This window comes from Leptonychotes weddellii, chromosome 12 (assembly GCF_054177405.1).
Source record: "Leptonychotes weddellii isolate Sample4059 chromosome 12, ASM5417740v2, whole genome shotgun sequence".
Taxonomy (NCBI): Eukaryota; Metazoa; Chordata; class Mammalia; order Carnivora; family Phocidae; genus Leptonychotes; species Leptonychotes weddellii.
Window position 1 is genome coordinate 65,029,178 of NC_138380.1, and position 17,778 is coordinate 65,046,955.

At 36.9% G+C, this 17,778-nt stretch overlaps 2 protein-coding genes and 1 pseudogene across 3 annotated transcripts in view; 1 reads left to right on the forward strand and 2 right to left on the reverse strand.

The window, feature by feature from the left end:
• LOC145716576 (uncharacterized) overlaps positions 1–17,778 on the reverse strand; it is a 94,320-nt gene that overhangs the window by 53,096 nt on the left and 23,446 nt on the right. The window lies entirely within an intron of this gene.
• Positions 1,111–2,798, reverse strand: LOC102739184 (mRNA turnover protein 4 homolog pseudogene; annotated as a pseudogene).
• LRRD1 (leucine rich repeats and death domain containing 1) overlaps positions 1,452–17,778 on the forward strand; it is a 23,471-nt gene continuing 7,144 nt past the window's right edge. The window contains exons 1-4 of one of the 2 annotated variants that reach the window (XM_006732660.3): positions 1,452–1,654; positions 2,754–2,846; positions 4,557–6,552; positions 10,467–10,665. In XM_006732660.3, coding sequence (XP_006732723.1) covers positions 4,636–6,552; positions 10,467–10,665 — 2,116 coding nt within the window. In that variant the 5' untranslated portion in view covers positions 1,452–1,654; positions 2,754–2,846; positions 4,557–4,635. Of the gene's footprint in view, positions 1,655–2,753; positions 2,847–4,556; positions 6,553–10,466; positions 10,685–17,778 lie in introns of those variants that run through there. The other variant, XM_081800564.1, reaches the window with a different exon arrangement.

Genomic DNA, 17,778 nt, shown 5'->3' on the forward strand with positions numbered 1-17,778 from the left:
TCCTCTTAAAGTATATCTTTTAGAAGTTCCTTTTGAGCAAGTCCCTTGGTGGTAGAAGTTCCCAGTTTTGTTTATCTGTAAATGTTTTTCTGTTCCTTTTATTTTTGAATGATAATTTGGCTGGATCCCAATTCAAGGTTGATAGGGGCTTTCTATCAATATTTTGAATAAGTTATTCCACTGTCCTCTAGCTTTCACTTAATTTGCTAGGACATCTGTTCTCATCTTGTCATTCCTCTATAGGTGTTCCTTCCCTTCTCTCTGACTGCTCTCATGATTTGTTCATTGTTTCTACTGTTTTGTAGTTTTAGAATGACACTTCTTTTTATTAATCCTGCTTGGATATGTTGTATATCATGGATCTCTTGATTCATATTTTTCATTAGTTCTGGAGCATCCATAGCCAGTATTTCTTTAAATATTGCCTTTGCTCAATTATGTTCACTTTCTCCTTCTGGAACTCTAATTAAATATATGTTACTCCTTCTCTTTATATTTTCCATCTCCTTCTCTATCTTTACCACATTTGGATATATCTTATTTTATTGACTTTTTAATTTTTCCTTCCCCTCCCTTTTTTTCCCTCCTGTGGAACAGTTTTAATATCTGCTCTGGGTTTCAGAAGTGGCTTTTCTCTTGTCTTAGTGAAAGCATCCTGTCTTGTCGTCTAAGACTCCTGGCCCTGGTGTGGGTGGGGGATGGGGCAGGGGGAAGGGGGGAGGAAAGAAAAGGGTAGGAAGGGTGGCCAGGGTTCCTCTATTCTTTGACAAACCCCATTTCCAGTAGGGGCACAAAGCCCAGAGGAGAGAAGCCCCGGCTCTGATGGTGGCTCTCACGTCCCCAACCATCATGCAGGAACCAGTGCTGAAAGCTGGCTCAAGGTGAACAAAAGGAACCCTGGGAATCCAAACAAAAGCCTGAAGCCAAGGCCTTTTTTTCTAGGAAAAGTCCTCTTTGCTGTTCACAGGGAGCCACCCTGCAGACAGTTTTATTCCTTATAGAAAAGCAATCTGTCCCTCTCGGCCTCGCTGCTGTTTGGCCCACAGGATGGCGGTCCCACACGTCTGGGCCCCAAGTGCCTGTCAGCCTTTTTCTCCCCCACCCCCCGAGCCCAATTCTTCTGCCTACTAGGACGCACTTTCGGGCAGGTCATCTCCCATCTGCTGGAAACTTCTGGACTGCACATCCCACATGTATTTGATGGCAACTTTGAATTTAGCCATCTCATACCCGAAAAGCTTCAGCACATGGGCCTGCTCTGGGGTCAGCACATCACCCTCCCTGCACACCTCATTGTTGGACAGCAGGGTCATCACGCCTCTCTTGAGGATCCATGGAGTGGGGGAACTGCTCCAGGGGTCACAGTGAAAGCTGCTTTGTTTCCAGCTTGAGCGAAGTCCATTTCCGTATATTTTGTAAACCACTCATTCACTTCCGCCCTGGTGTGGTTGGTGAAAAGGAGACTGACCCTCACCCCTCAACTTCTTGCTGACCTGATGCAGGTTGTCTTTGTACTCGTCAGATGGGCTTCAACCCAAGGCCACCATCATCACCTTGTTTTTGCCAAAGAACATCTGGCTGTGCTTCCAGGTATTGTGATGTGATGTCTTTCAGCTTGCTGTTCCTCTATGTTGGCCACAGAGAAGACGAAAAGGTACTTGTGTATGTCCACACATTTCTGAAGCCCTTCTATCAGGTTCTGTTTCAGTTCTAAGCCTTTCTTGGCAGTTTTGATTAAGGAAACTTTCTTGTTGTGGTTGGATTTGGATATATCTTTCAGACATATTTTACAGTGTAGTAACTGTCCAGTTGTTCTAGCATCATTACTGAAAAGACTACCTTTTTTTCAATGCTCTGAAGTCCCGTATTTTTCAAAAACCAAGTATCCATATGTCATAATCAAATGTCTGTTTCTGGGCTTTCTATATATTCTATTGATCTATTTGAATATTCTTGTACCAGTGCCATATCACCTTAGTTACTATAGCCTCATAAGAAGTCTTCATATTCAACAAACAAACCCTCTACCTGGTTTTCCTTTTTTTAAGCATATCATGACTCTTCTTGGCCCTTTGTCCAAAGACTTTTAAGAATCAGCTTCTTAAATTCCACAAAAATAAGGTTAGAATTGAATTTATAATAAGATTGAATTTATAGGAGCACCTGGGTGGCTCAGATGGTTGAGCGTCTGCCTTCAGCTCGGGTCATGATTCCAGGGTCCTGGGATCGAGCCCCATGTCCAGCTCCCTGCTCAGCGGGGAGTCTGCTTCTCCCTCTCCCTCTGCTGCTCCCCCTGCTTGTGCTCTCTAGCTCTGTCGAATAAATGGGTAAAATCTTAAAAAAAAAAAAAATAAGACCGACTTTAGAGATCAATTTGCAAAGAATACCACTCCATTTATTTAGGACTTCTCTAATATCTCTCACTACATTTGTACTTATATGAAGTAGTATTTTTCTGTAGATGTCTTATATACTTTTTGTTAGTTTCCTAAGGACTTGACATTTCTTGATTGTAAATGATACCTCTTTAAACTTTCATTTTCTAACTTCTTTTTTTTTAACATAAGGAAGGAAATTGAATTTTGTATATTTATATTCAACATTACTTAATGTTCCTATTGATTGTAATAATGTATCTGTAGATGATCTTGGATTTCCTACATACATAATTATATTATCTGTGAATAATGACATTTTTATTTATTTTTTAATAATTTTTATACCTTTTTTCTTGCATTATGCCACTGACTAAGATCTCCAGTACAATACTGAATAGAAGTGATGATACAGGGCAACATTTTCTTGCTTCCAGTAGCAAAGGAAAGCTTTCACTGTTTCACCACTAGGTATGATATTTATAGATTTTTTTTATGGACACCATTTAGCAGTTTAAAGAAATTCCCATCTATTCCTAGTTTGCTAAAAGTTCTCTCTAAAATCATGAAAAATGTTGCAATTTATCAAGTGCTTCTGCATCTATTGAAATGATCATATGGTTTTTCTCCTTAATCTTAATGTGGCAAATCACATTAACTCTTTAATGTTAAAATCCAACCTTCAATTTCTGGGACAAATGCAACTTAGTCACAAAATATTCTCTTAATATATTGCTGGTTTTTATAATATTTATAATATTTAGTTTTGTAATGTTTAGAATTTTTGCCTTGAGTAAAGTTGGCCTGTAATTTTTCATATTGTCCTTATTATGTGTTGTCAAGGTTAGTGCTAATGTCATAAAACAAGCTGGAAAATGTTCCCTCTTTTTCTATTCTCTTTGAGAGTCTGTGAAATACTGAAACCATACCAGTTTAATAGAAAGGATTTAATATAGTGAGTTGTGTAGACAAGTATTGGAGAACCAAAAAGGCAAAGGAGGAACTTCAGTAACACAGAGATAGTAAATGCCACCCCTAAGATGAAGAGACGAAGGAAAGAGGTTGGGTTATTAAAAACTACAGACTTGGAAGATACACTGACAAAGCTGGGATCCAGAGCTCTGAGGAGGGGTGCTGCACAGCTGCACAGATACTTCAGGAGTCACACAAAAGACTTACAGTCAGGCTTTAGTTCTTGAAAAAGTTGTTTCACTTCTAGTTAGTCTTTTTTTTTTTTTAACTTTTTTTTCTTTTTTAAATCTTTTTAATTTTATTTATTTATTTGAGAGAGAGAGAGAGAGAGAGAAACAGCATGAGAGGGGATAGGGTCAGAGGGAGAAGCAGGCTCCCCGCTGAGCCGGGAGCCCGATGCGGGACTCGATCCCAGGACTCCGGGATCATGACCTGAGCCGAAGGCAGTCGCTTAACCAACTGAGCCACCCAGGTGCCCTAACTTTTTTTTCTTAAAGATTTTATTTATTTATTTGACAGAGAGCAAGAGATAGTGAAAGCAGGAACACAAGCAGGGGGAGTGGGAGAGGGAGAAGCAGGGAGCCCGATGCGGGGCTGGATCCCAGGCCCCTGGGATCATGACCTGAGCCAAAGGCAGACACTTACCGACTGAGCCACCCAGGCGCCCCGCTTCTAGTTAGTCTTACAGAAAGCATCTCTTTCATAAGATATTTTACTTCTACCTATTAGAAAATTATCAGTGTCTTGGGACAAGACACTCCAGTACCATATGTAAACCTACAATATACACAATGCAAACAGCACCCTCTGCATGTCAGGGAACCACTGGTTTTCTGTTTTCCAAAAGTTTGCTGAGTTCTTCCATTCCTTTATGCCTCCTTTCTCATTTTCTATAATTTTAATGTGATTTCAAGAGTATCACGTGATAAATGCATGCAATCAATAAACTATCTTTAACTAGCAATCATATATAAAATTAGCTTATTATAAATAAATTATAAATTATAAATGTATTGTTTTATAAAATAAAAATAAATTATAAATAAATAAATTATAAGTATATTGTTTTATAAAATAAAAATAAATTATAAATATATTGTTTTAATACCTTAAATTATTCACTATAGAATAAAAATTATTATAAAATTCTTTTGTAATTTCAACATCTTTATCTTATGTCTTCTTTTAATATCAATATTTGTCTTGTAGGTTCAAAGGAGGAAATTAAACATGAAAATTAAAACTGAGTCACAATCATGTATTGATGTAAAACATACCAGCAAATAAGATGTCTGAAAATGATGGTACTTCAGAAGAGCTAAAAGATATCACTAGTCAATTTAGGACAGAATCTACATCATGGTCAGTGGAACCTGAATTTATTAAAGAAACATCAAATTCATTAGAGGAAGCTTGTGAAACACATCCTAGAAATGATGAATTAGGTATACATGATGATACATCAACACTGTCCCCTGGAAATAAGTCTAAGAGAGATGAAGAACAAAGGAAAACTCTTCAATTTTCTGAAACAATCACTATATATGACAGCTTGTGGTTAAAAAGTGATATTCCACAAAGTCCACCATTATCAATAACTGAGATGGTTGCTGAGTATCCGGCTTTCACTGGCTTCTTATCTCATGAAACATTAGAAACAACTAGTCCACAACCCTCTGAAGAAAATCAGAAAGGACTTGGCTTAGGATCAGATAACTTTACAGTTAACCTCAAGGCCAAGGGTTTACAAGAATTCCCCAAGGACATTTTAAAAATCAAATATGTAAAATATCTATATTTGGACAAGAACCAAATCAAAAGTTTTAAAGGGGCAGACTCAGGTGACCTGCTGGGACTTGAAATTCTATCCTTGCAAGAAAATGGGTTATCATCACTTCCACCTGAAATTCAGTTATTTCATAATTTAAGGATATTAAATGTCAGTCACAATCAAATATCACATATACCTAAAGAAATATCACAGCTTGGGAATATCAAGCAACTCTTTTTTAATAACAATTACATTGAGAATTTTCCTTCTGGCTTAGAAAGTCTTGGAAACTTAGAAATTTTAAGTTTGGCTAAAAATAAGTTAAGACATATACCAGATATTCTGTCTAGTTTTAAAAACTTGAAGGTTCTCAATCTGGAATATAATCAGTTAACAATATTTCCTAAAGTTCTGTGCTTCCTTCCAAAGTTAATTTCACTAATCCTTACTGGAAACCTGATAAGCAGTTTGCCACAAGAAATTAGGGAGCTTAAAAATTTAGAAAAACTTCTGCTGGATCATAATAAACTTACCTTTTTGGCTGTGGAAATTTTTCAATTATTCAAAATGAAAGAACTCCAACTAACTGACAATAAACTGGAAGTTATTTCACACAAAATTGAGAATTTTAAGGAACTCAAAATTCTAATACTTGATAAAAATCTATTGAAAGAAATTCCAGAGAAAATTTCCCATTGTGTAATGTTGGAATGTCTTAGTCTTAGTTATAATAAATTAACAGGACTTCCTAAGAACATCTATAAGCTCAAAAATTTAAGAAAACTCTATGTAAACAGAAATAATATAGTGAGAATACCTGATGATATCTCCCATCTTAATAATATGTTCATTCTAGAATGTTCAGGAAATATAATCACAGATGTTCCCATTGAAGTGAAAAATTGCAAAAAAATAACTAAAGTTGAATTGAGTTATAATAAAATAATTTCTTTTCCAGTAGGTTTGTGTGCTTTAAATTCTCTTTATTATTTGAATTTTAATGGAAATTATATTTCGGAAATACCTGTGGATATATCTTTTAGTAAACAACTAATTAATTTAGAGTTAAATAAAAATAAACTCCTCATATTTTCTGAACACTTATGTTCTCTTATTAATCTTGAATACCTGGATCTTAGTGAAAACCAAATAAGGAAAATTCCACCATCTATCTCCAATATGGTATCACTCCATGTTCTTATTTTATGCTGTAATAAATTTGAAGCTTTCCCTATAGAAGTGTGTACTTTAGAAAATCTGCAAGTACTTGATCTTTCAATAAACCAAATACAGAATATCCCTTCAGATATCTGTAATCTAAAAAGAATCCAGAAATTAAACATCTCAAGCAATCAATTTGTATATTTTCCTACTGAACTGTGCCAACTTCAATCATTGGAAGAGCTGAATATAAGTCAGATAAATGGAAGAAAGGTAAGAGATTGATATTTTGGGCTTTGGAGGGAAGTTGGCACTGGAGGGGATTAGAATCTAAACTGTAGTATGTGTGTGTTTTAAATTTAGCTGGAATATTTTATTTTTTAAAGAATAGGTTTTTAAATTTTTAACCCCAAACATGGCTTTAAAGTATATTTCTCAACATGAAAGCTTCATGGGAAAATATTTCATTAAAATGAAATTCCAAGTAACTAAAGTTGACAATTTTATAGATACCTTTTTATTTCAGTTTAACTGTAAAAGTAGTTTTAAAGTTATGGATTATAATATAAACACATTATTGAAAATTTAGGAAATTGAGAAATGAAGTAAAAAAAAAATCATTCCAGAAGCATACCATTGTAATGTAACTATTGGTCACTGGTCATATGTTGATACAACTTACTTTTACTCTTTTTATGTATATGGTTTTATAAGCAAGTATAAAAAGATTCTACAGTCAATTTTAATTTTAGTTTCTCCTATTTTCACTTAACAAAAGCATTTCCCCATAATATGACACAATCTTCCCAATAATTGTTATAGCTAATACATAATATATGTAACTAATCATCTGTTGTTAAGCATTTAGGGATGCTGTAATTTTTCATCATCATATAAAATGCTGTGATGAACTTCTTCATAAATACAGCCTTTTTCACATTTTACTATTTTCTTAGAGAATTTTCCCTAAAGAATTGCTAGATCAACATGAATGTTAATAGTTTAGCTTTTCATTTTACTTGAACTGTAAGAATGAATTTTATGGAAATAGTTTAAAAAAATCAAACATTGCTATTTTATATAGTAAACTAATGAAAAGGGCCCTAGAGCTATTATCTGGCTATGTTTAATTTGGCCATTATAGTCAAATCAAAATCATTTGATAGAGGCTGGACTATTATATAGAACAAGATTTCCCAAAGTCTGTCCTTAAAAACACCTAGTCCCATGAATTGCTCCTTAAAAGGGGGGGGAGGGGTGGTTCCTGTGATCAAATAGCTTTGAGAAGCACTGGTTTCTTCTCTTAGAGAATCACAATGAATGTTAGTGTATTAAAAGCTCTGAAGCGTTCTGCACTAAAGAAATTGATTTGTCTCTATTTAACCAACATTTCCCAAACTTACTTACCCTTTTAAACCCAACACCTGCTATATAATACATTTCCAGAAAGGCTACTCCAAGGAATACCTGCTTAAGTAGCTGGAATTGAAAATGATATATGTGTTTTTCAAGTTGTTATTGCACTAAAGGATACTTTTTGGTTCTGCATTATAAATCACCAACTAATTTCTTGGCTGATTTATAATCCTCTCACTTTCTCCTCCTATATCTTACTGTGCAAGTCTACAAGGTTGTATCCTTAATTCTTCTTTTCTATTAACTTCTTACTATACCATGCACATGACCCTCAACTTTGTATAACTGGAGCTGATCTCTCATCCCTGTTTTAGTCCCACAGTTCCCAGTTTCCCTGGAAATTCTCTGTTCTTCTACTGTCTCAAACTCAACATGATTTCAAAATCAAACTCATCTTTTTTTCCAAAGTAACTCCCTTCACAACTTCTCCATTTCTGTTTGTGATGCCACTTTCTTCAGATCTACAAATCTAGAAGTCACGAAATCATCTTTCTTCCCTTTCCATCACTAGTTATACTGAAACATTTTCCTCTGAAAAAGCTCTTGGATCAACTCCTTCATTTTCCAGTGTCACTATCTCCAACCTGGTCCATGGTCATCACTCACCTCATGCCTAGGAGCCTCTTGACTATTCTCTTTGATTCAGTCTCCTTTCTCTCATCAGGACTTGTCAAAGTTATCAGATTTCACTATGGAGAACTGTTCTCAGGAACCCAGATTGCTTATCTATTGCCTCCTCATGGCAAGTGGTTGTCAAAGGCACCAGTCCACATCACTACAACCTCACTTCAAAGGTCACCAGATGGGAGCACCTGGCTGGCTCAGTGGTAGAGCATGTTGTGACTCCTGATCTCGGGTCCTGAGTTCAAGCCCCATGTTGGGCATAGGGCTTACTAAAAAAAAAGAAAAAGAACATCAAAAACTAATGATGTACTATATGTTGGCTAACTGAACATAATAAAGAAAACAAAGATCACAGGAAACAGAAAAAAATTTTTTTTAAAAAGAAAAAGAGTAGGCAACCATGTAAAATAAAGCTGGATACCCTTAAAAAAGAAAGAGCACTTTGATAACCCACTTGGGGTAGAGGTAAGATGCCCAAAGGGTTAATTTATAACAGCAGATAGTCACTAAACAGTCATTTGAAGAAAATGAGCTCAGGTTAATCACAGAGTTTTTATTTTGCTAAGTGAAGAGTACCCAACATGAGTTTTCCTTCTGTAGTAGCTCTATTATCACATGGTTCTTAGGTACATCCTCTAATAAATGTTGAGCAAATAGTTAAAAGAATATTTGTTTTATTATGTTTTAAATTATGAACCTACTCACCTGTCTTGACCTGACTCTTATGTCCTAGAGCCAACTGTCAAGGGCTGCCAAGGCCCGGTTCCACATTCTTTCTCCAAACATATCTCCCTCTGCTTCCTAGGACCTCTTTTTACTGTTCAGCTCCTCACTGGCCCATTTTTATGCATGATATTTGTCTTGCCTTAAGTGTCCTGTAACTTCCATTCAATCCTATTCATTCTTAAGAGAGGCCATTTGAGTCCCATCTGCTACATGAAGCTTTCCTTTAGTGCTCTGACGTGTACTGATATACATTCTCTAAACTTCCATATAGCCATTCTAACTCTCTATTTGGCACTGGACTACCTATTGTTTAATACTGTTTCCTGATGGCTTCCTATGTGTGTATTTTGTCCCCTGAACTAAATTTTAATCTCCTTGAAGTTAGGGGTTGTTTTATTTCCTTTCCTTTTCTTTTCCTTTCCTTTTAAGATTTATTTATTTAGAGAATGAGAGAGAGAGAGAACATGAGAGGAGGGAAGGGCAGAGGGACAGGGAGAGAGAGAATCCTCAAGTGGACTCCACACTGTGCGTGGAGCCTGATGAGGGACTCGAACTCACCCTGAATTCATGACCTGAGCTGAAATCAAGAGCTGGATGTTTAACCAACTGAGCCACCCAGGCGCCCCTAGGGACTGTTTCTTATGCTTCTTTTATATATGGAAGAACACTGAGCACAATATTCAGTATTTACATTGTTGTTTGGTTATTTCAGAGGGGCCCATTTATTCAAAATTCTTTGGTTCACTCATAGAGCTTCCTTTATTTCAAAAGCCATTTGTGATGGCCATATTTTCTCTGAATATGTGCATTTGTTCTTCACCATAGCAGGGTATCTTAATTCCTGTTATTTTGCAACACTTTTTGTACTAGGAGTTTTTTTTGAGGCTACAATGCCAAGCTGTGTGAGTCCATTCTAAAGGGGTTTACTGAGCACTTACTCAAAATGCATCTTGACTGGGAACATGTACACAAAAAAGTATAAAACATATATCACATCATTTAAAAATCCAAGGAAAATACACACAAGGGAGTAATAAAAAGCACTGTTGATGAGAATAAAACTATCAAATATGGGACAGAATAGTTGGGAAAGACTTCAGGGAGGAGAAGAAACCAAAGCAGGTCAGATTCAGGGAGGGAAGAAAGGGATAGGTGGTAAGGAACACTAAGTGCTGGGAGAGTAAGGAAAGTGGGTTAATAAGCCATATGGTTAAATTGGTAGCATTGGTCAGACTGGGGAGGTACTTGGATGCCACACAATATGTTATGGATTTTAGCAAAGAAGGAAGTCACAAAGAATTTGTGACATAGTGAAAATATCCCTTTTTAAGACCAAAAAACCATCCCTCCATTTAATTTTAGACAAAGTTTTAGTCATAGAAACATTTATTAAAAATGTAATTGTTTAATCTTTGTTACAGTTAACAAGACTTCCAGAAGAGCTGTCTAACATGACTCAACTTAAAAGACTTGATATCTCAAATAATGCAATCAGAGAGATTCCAAGAAATATAGGGGAATTGAGAAGCTTGGCTAGTTTAAATGCATGCAACAATCAAATAAGTTATCTGCCACCATCTTTTCTATGTTTAAATGATCTCCAGCAACTAAACTTGAGTGGTAAGTGTCAAGCATAATCAATAAGCATAATCAACAACTAGAGTATTCATGGTCTAGGTTGCAAATTTTGCTGACAAGACAGAACAGCAGCCAACATAATGTATTAAGTGCGCAGTGGAAGGAAATGACTTTCCTAGGTACAGAAAATGAGAGCAAAGCATAAGGTCCAGTTGCTTTCCTGAAAGAGGTTATAACCCACGTGGGGAACCTGAACATGTGAGTGAGAAGAGACAGAGAAAGAGAAAGTGACAGACAGACAGACAGACAGAGGCAGTATGGCGGGGTGAGAGCACGAGAGAGGGCTGGCCATAGTTCTGGGAGGGTTGGGAAAACTATAGGCTGCAGTTCATGCTGCTGGTGGGGTAAGAGTGTTGCTGGGATGACACTAAAAGGAAAAACAGTCAAGAAACCCACAGAAGTAGGTTTGGAGCTAAGAGACAATCACTAAACAATTAGTATGCTACAAGTCACCAGCTTTTACTGCCAGACTTGAAGTTAGAAGGGCTGAGTTCAATCTTCTCATTTAGTCTGCTTCCTCCATTTATAAAGTGAAGCTAACCAGAATACCCATGCTGTAGATTTGGTGCGTGAACTGAATGAGACTTTGAAAGCAGGTAGCATATGTGAAAACATCATTCAAGCAAAAAAATGTTCATATACTCTTGTGAATTAATTCTCTCTGTTACTAGTGAATTTAGGAAGACTGAAAACACTGAACCTCAGTGTTTTCATCAGCAAGATAGGAAAGCTATAACTTCTGCTTGTTCACAGACTTGTGGGAATATAATTAAATAAAATTTATGGAAATATTTTCACAAATGTGAGGGAATATACCAATGAAAGGGATTTAGAGATTGATTCCTTTCTTTCCTCATAGCATGGGCTTTGGAGTAGGACAGATCTTAGAATTCTAGCTCCATCATTCAATGGGAAGTTTGTTTTTTTTTTTAATGTTAATCTTCTCTTTCCTAATCTGTAAATGAAAATAATAATTTATATTCTTTGAACAGTGAGGATTAAACAGTTAATCACTAAGCACAGAAAGCGATGTAGGTTTTAAATAGATGTGAGAGCCTCTCTCCAAGGAGCCAAAAAAAAAAGAAAGGAATGTAGATTGACATGCAGACTGCTTGTGGTTGTCGCTGGGAAAAAGGACAGACAGTTCTCTTGCCTCATAGTTATCTCTACAGGCACTGATAATGCTATCAGGCAGGCTTTCATCTTCTACCTGTAACAGCTAGTTACAGTATCATTGTTGTATCCTTTGTTTACAGATGGCATCTATTCCGATGAGTCAGTGCTTGTGCCAAACAAGTTGTCAAATATTTTGAATAGCACCACTGCTCACATGTACTAACGTTAACAGCTGCTGAAAAGACTCCTACCTATAGCCTCTCTGTCTTTCTCTCTCTCTCTCTGCCCTTTGTTGTTGCCAGTTTTTTAAAACACTTTTTAAAGTATAAATACATACTGAAAAAAGTACACATTGTCTCAAAAAATTAAAATTAAAAGTAGAATTACCATATAATCCAGCAATTCTATTTCTGGGCATTTATCCAAAGGAAAAGAAAACAGTAACTCAAAAAGACGTATGCACCCCAATGTTCATTGCAGCATTATTTACCTAAGTGTCCATCAATGGATTGATGGATGAAAAAAATATGGTGTATATATACACACATACACACACACGATGGAGTATTATTCAGCCATAAAAAAGAAGGAAATTTTTGTTGCTTTCCAGATTTTCTCATCTTTGGTTTTCAGCAGTTTGACTATGCCATGCCTAAGTATGTTTTTTTTTGGTTATAATTAAAGTTAAATGCACACAATCTAAAATTAACAGCTTTAAAGCACATTAACAAGGTAGCACAATGTAATACTAACTCTCTCTAGTTCCAAACATTCATCAACTCCAAAGGAAACCCTTACTCATTAAGCAGTTGCTCTCTCTTCTCCCCTTCCCCTTTCCCTCTGGTAACCAGCAATGTGCATTGCATCTCTATGGACATACCTAATACCATGGATAGGTCATACAAATGGAACTGTACAATATATGACTTTTTTGGACTGGCTTTTTTCACTTAGTGTAATGTTTTCAAGCTTCATCCATGTTGTACCTTGTATCAGGAGTTCATTCCTTTTATGGCTAAATAATATTACACTGTATGAATCTTCTACACTTTGATGTGCAGACGTGTTTATTTCAGTACATTTTCAATTCTTTGGGGTATATCCTAGAGATAGAATTCCTGTGTTATATGGTAATTTTATGTTTAATTTTTCGAGGAACTGTCAAATTGTTTTCCACAGAGGTAGAACCATTTTACATTCCCACAATGAATGTACAATGATTCTAATTTCTACATATCCTTGTCAATATTTTGTTTTACATTTTTTTGGATTACAGTTATGCTAGTGAATGTGAAGTGGTATCTCATTGTGGGTTTGATTTGAATTTCCATAATGACTAATGATTTGAGCATCTTTTCTAGATGTTTGTTGACCATTTGTGTATCTTTTTTTGAGAATTGGCTATTGAATTCTTTTGCCCATTTTTATTTTTTTTTTTAAGATTTTATTTATTTATGGGGTGGGGGGCACAGGGAGACAGACAAGCAGACTCTGCACTGAGCTCTGAGCCTGACACAAGGCCCGATCTCAGGACCGTGAGATCATGACCTGAGCTGAAACCAAGAGTGAGACACTTAACAGCTGAGCCACCCAGGTGCCTGTCCTTTGCCCATTTTTAAATTGGGCTTTAATTGTGTTGTTTTGTTATTGAGTTGAAAGAGTTCTTTATATATTCTGAATACTAGACCCTTATTAGATATATGTTTTACAATTATTTACTCCCATTCTATAGGTTGTTTTTTCTTCTTGATAATGTCCTTTGATACATAAAAGTTTTAAATTTTGGTAAGTCCAATTAGCTATTTTTTCTTTTGTTGCTTGTGTTTTTGGTGTCATAACTACTAATCCATTATCAAAATCCAAGGACTTCCCCCCCATGTTTTAGGAGTTTTTAAAATTTTATCTCGTGTTTAAGTTGTTGATTCATTTTGAGTTAATCTTTGTATATGCTGTGAGGTAGGGATCCACATTCATTCTTTTGCATGCAGATCTCTAGTTATTCTAGCATCATTTTTTGAAAACATTATTTTTCCCCTTTGCATGGTCTGAGCACCCTTGTCAAAAATTAATTGGCCATAATATATGGATTTATTTCTGGACTCTCAATTCTATTCCATTGGTCTGTATGTCAAATCTATGCTAGTCTTGTAGTGTTTTTTTTTTAAGTTTTTCTTTAAATTCCAGTTAGTTAACATACAGTGTAATATTAGTTTCACGTGTACAATATAGTGATTCAACACTTTTATACATCACCCAGTGCTCACCACAAGTGCACTCCTTCGTCCCCATCACCTATTTAACCCATTCCCCATCCACCTCCCTTCTGGTAACCATCAGTTTGTTTCTTGTTTTGCCTCTCTTTCTCTCTTTTTTCTCTTTGCTTTTTTTTTTTTAAAGATTTTATTTATTTATTTGTCAGAGAGAGCACAAGCAGGGGGAGCAGCAGGCAGAGCAGGCAGAGGGAGAAGCAGGCTTTATTTATTTATTTGACACAGAGAGAGAGACAGCGAGAGAGAGAGAGAGAGAGAGAGAGAGTAGGGGGAGTGGGAGAGGGAGAAGCAGGCTTCCCGCCGAGTATGGAGCCGGAGGTCGGGCCGATCTGAGGACCCCGGGATCATGACCTGAGCTGAAGGAAGCCGCTTAACTGACTGAGGCACCCAGGCGCCCCATCTTGTCTGTATAGTCATGTAATTTATCAAATTTGGGAATTTTTCAACCATTATATTTTCCAAATATTTTTTTCTACCTCATTTTCTCTTTCTTCTCCTTGTGAGACTCCAATTACCTTTTCATATTGTCCTATAAAACCCTAATTTGGGGGCGGCGCCTGGGTGGCTCAGTTGTTAAGTGTCTGCCTTTGGCTCAGGTCATTGTCCCAGGGTCCTGGGATTGAGGCCCACATCATGCTCCCTGCTCCACGGGAAGCCTGCTTCTCCCTCTCCCACTCCCCCTGCTTGTGTTCCCTCTCTCCCTGTCTCTCTCTCTCCCTGTCAAATAAATAAATAAAATCTTGGGGCACCTGGATGGCTCAGTCATTAAGCGTCTGCCTTCAGCTCAGGTAATGATCCCAGGGTTCTGGGATCGAGCCCCACATCGGGCTCCCTGCTCGGCGGGAGGCCTGCTTCTCCCTCTCCCACTGCCCCTGCTTGTGTTTCCTCTCTCGCTGTCAAGTAAATAAATAAAATCTTAAATAAATAAATAAATAAAAATTAAAAAAAAATAAAACCCTAATTTGTGTGTGCGCATGTGTGTGTACACAAAGCTTTAGCGATCATGTCTTCAATTTCACTGCCTTGCCTACCATCTCTATTCTCCTGTTAAATCCATCCAGTTAATTTTTTATTATGGATAATGTATTTTTCAGTTCTAGAATTTCCATTTATTTCTATTTTATAGTTTATATATCTCCCCTAAGATTTCCTATTTTATTCATTGATTATGATGCATATCTTTCTTTAGATTCTTTGGCATAGTTATATTAGCTGCTTTAAAATTCTTAAATGTCATTTTTTCTCTTAGGGGTGAGCCACATTTTCTTTTTTCTCTATTTATGGCTCCTGGACTCTATACTCCATTCTGTTTCTCTCCAAAGAATGATGATTTTTGTTGTTGTTGCTGTTGTTGCTTCATCAGGTACTTAAGTTGTTTTGACTAAAAATATAAACTCCTTCCCTGCAGTTGGCAGCTCCTATATCTTTCTTTCTTTCTTTTAGCCATTAGTTGTTATATTAGTTATCTATTATTGTACCACAAATTTCTACAGAGTTTATCTCCTTAAATAAACATCTATTTCACACAGTTTCTGATGGTCAGTGACCCAGTAGCAATTCAGCTGACTTGTCCTATCTCAGTGTCTTATATGGGACTGTAGCCAACCTGTCAAGCTGAGACTTTAGTCAGGTTTGACTGAGGCTGGAAGATTGGCTTCAAAGCTTCTTTATGTGGCTACTGGCAGAAGGCTTTAGTTCCACTTCCAGTAACAGCTCCTGCAGAAGTGCAGAGTATCCTGGGAAAACCATCCCTCACCACCTGGGTCTCCCCCAAGGCTGACCTGGGTCATTGGTGGGCAAGCCTCTTTTTTGTGAAGTCTACTCTCCCATTCATGGCTACACTGGGAATCTTCCCAGGCCTCCAGCGGCACAATCATCTGTGACTTGGCTCTAGAAGCCACAAGGAGGCAGCTTGGTGGCTCACCTGGCAAAGCCAACACTGGGCCCCAATCCTGAGTGGCCACCACCAGGTCTCAGGAGGTGCTAGGCTCATCAGAGCCCCTCCCCGCCCCACAGACTAGGCAGACTGCAGCAAGCAGAAGCAGTTGGGTTCTTTTACACCAAAATAGCAAAACTATTTTGCTTTATAAAGCTATGCATGTCTGGGGGCAGTGAGTATATGGGAAATTTCTGTACACTCAATTTGCTGTGAACCTAAAAAGTCTTTTTAAAAAAATACAAAGCTGGGGCGCCTGGGTGGCTCAGTCAGTTAAGCATCTGACTCTTGGTTTTGGGCTGAGGGTCATGAGATGGAGCCCGGTATCAGGCTCTATGCTCAGCTCAGAGTCTGCTTGTCTCTCTCCCTCTGTTCTTCCCACCCGCCCCCAACCCACACGCTCTCTCTCTCTCAAATAAATAAAATCTTTAATAAAAAAAATCCAAAGCTACTAAAACAAATCTTGGAAGTGACATACCATCACTTCTACTCTATTCTATGGATCACATAGACCAATCTTGTTATAATATGGGAAGGGACGATACAAGGTGGTGAGTAACAAGAGGCATCACTTGGGGCTATCAGATAGCCCAAATTTGTTAAAGCAGGCCCAGATAATTTCATTGGTGAATTCTATCCAGTATTTAAAGAAGGAATAAAAGTGATGATAAAACACTTCCCACTTGTTCTAGGAGGTCAGCATTACCTTGATAGTATGATAAGAAAGGAAACTTACAGACCAATATCTTACGTGGGATTTATCCCAGAAATGCAAGTTTGGGTTAACATTCAAAAACTAACCAAGGTAATTCACCACATCAATAGAGTAAAGAAAAGCCATATGTACGTCATAGTAGATATGCAAAAGCTCATGACAAAATACAGTATCATCTATGATTTTACAAAACAAACGAGCAAAACCTCTCAGAAAACAAGGAAAAGAAGGCAACTTTCTCAATCTGAGAAACAGCATCTGCAAAAAGCTACAGCTAATAGTATACTCAGTGGTAAAGGACTTAACTATTTTCCACTGTGATCAGGAATTAAACAAGGCTGCTCTTTCTTGCCACTCCCCTTCAACATTATATTGTAAGTCCTAACTAGTGCAACAACAACAACAACAAAAAAAAAAAAAAAAGGAGAGAAATTATAGGTAAACATATTGGAGAGGAAGAAGGAAAAAAACGGTCTCTGATTATAGACACAGACTGTCTAGGTAGAAAATCAAAAAGAATCTACAAAAAAAGCTTCTTGAATTAGTAAGTGAGTTTAGCACGACTGCCATATAAAAGGTTAATATACAAAAGTCAGTTGTATTTCTAGTAACTGTGTACTAGTAATGAATGACTGGAAACTGAATGCTTTTAAAAGTACCATTTAAAATAACACACACAGGGCGCCTGGGTGGCTCAGATGGTTAAGCGTCTGCCTTCGGCTCAGGTCATGATCCCAGGGTCCTGGGATCGAGTCCCGCATCGGGCTCTCTGCTCCTTGGGAGCCTGCTTCTCCCTCTGCCTCTCTCTCTCTGTCTGTCTCTCATGAATAAATAAATAAAATCTTTAAAAAAAATAAAATAAAATAACACACACAAAAAAACATAAAATAGGTATAAATCTGACAAAGTATATGTAAGGTCTGTAGGCTGAAAACTACAAACATAGACAAAATGACTCAAACAAGACCTAAATAGAGAGAAATATAATATTCATAAATTGGAAGAATTGATATTGTTAATATGTCACTTTTCCCCAACTTATTTTTATTTATTTATTT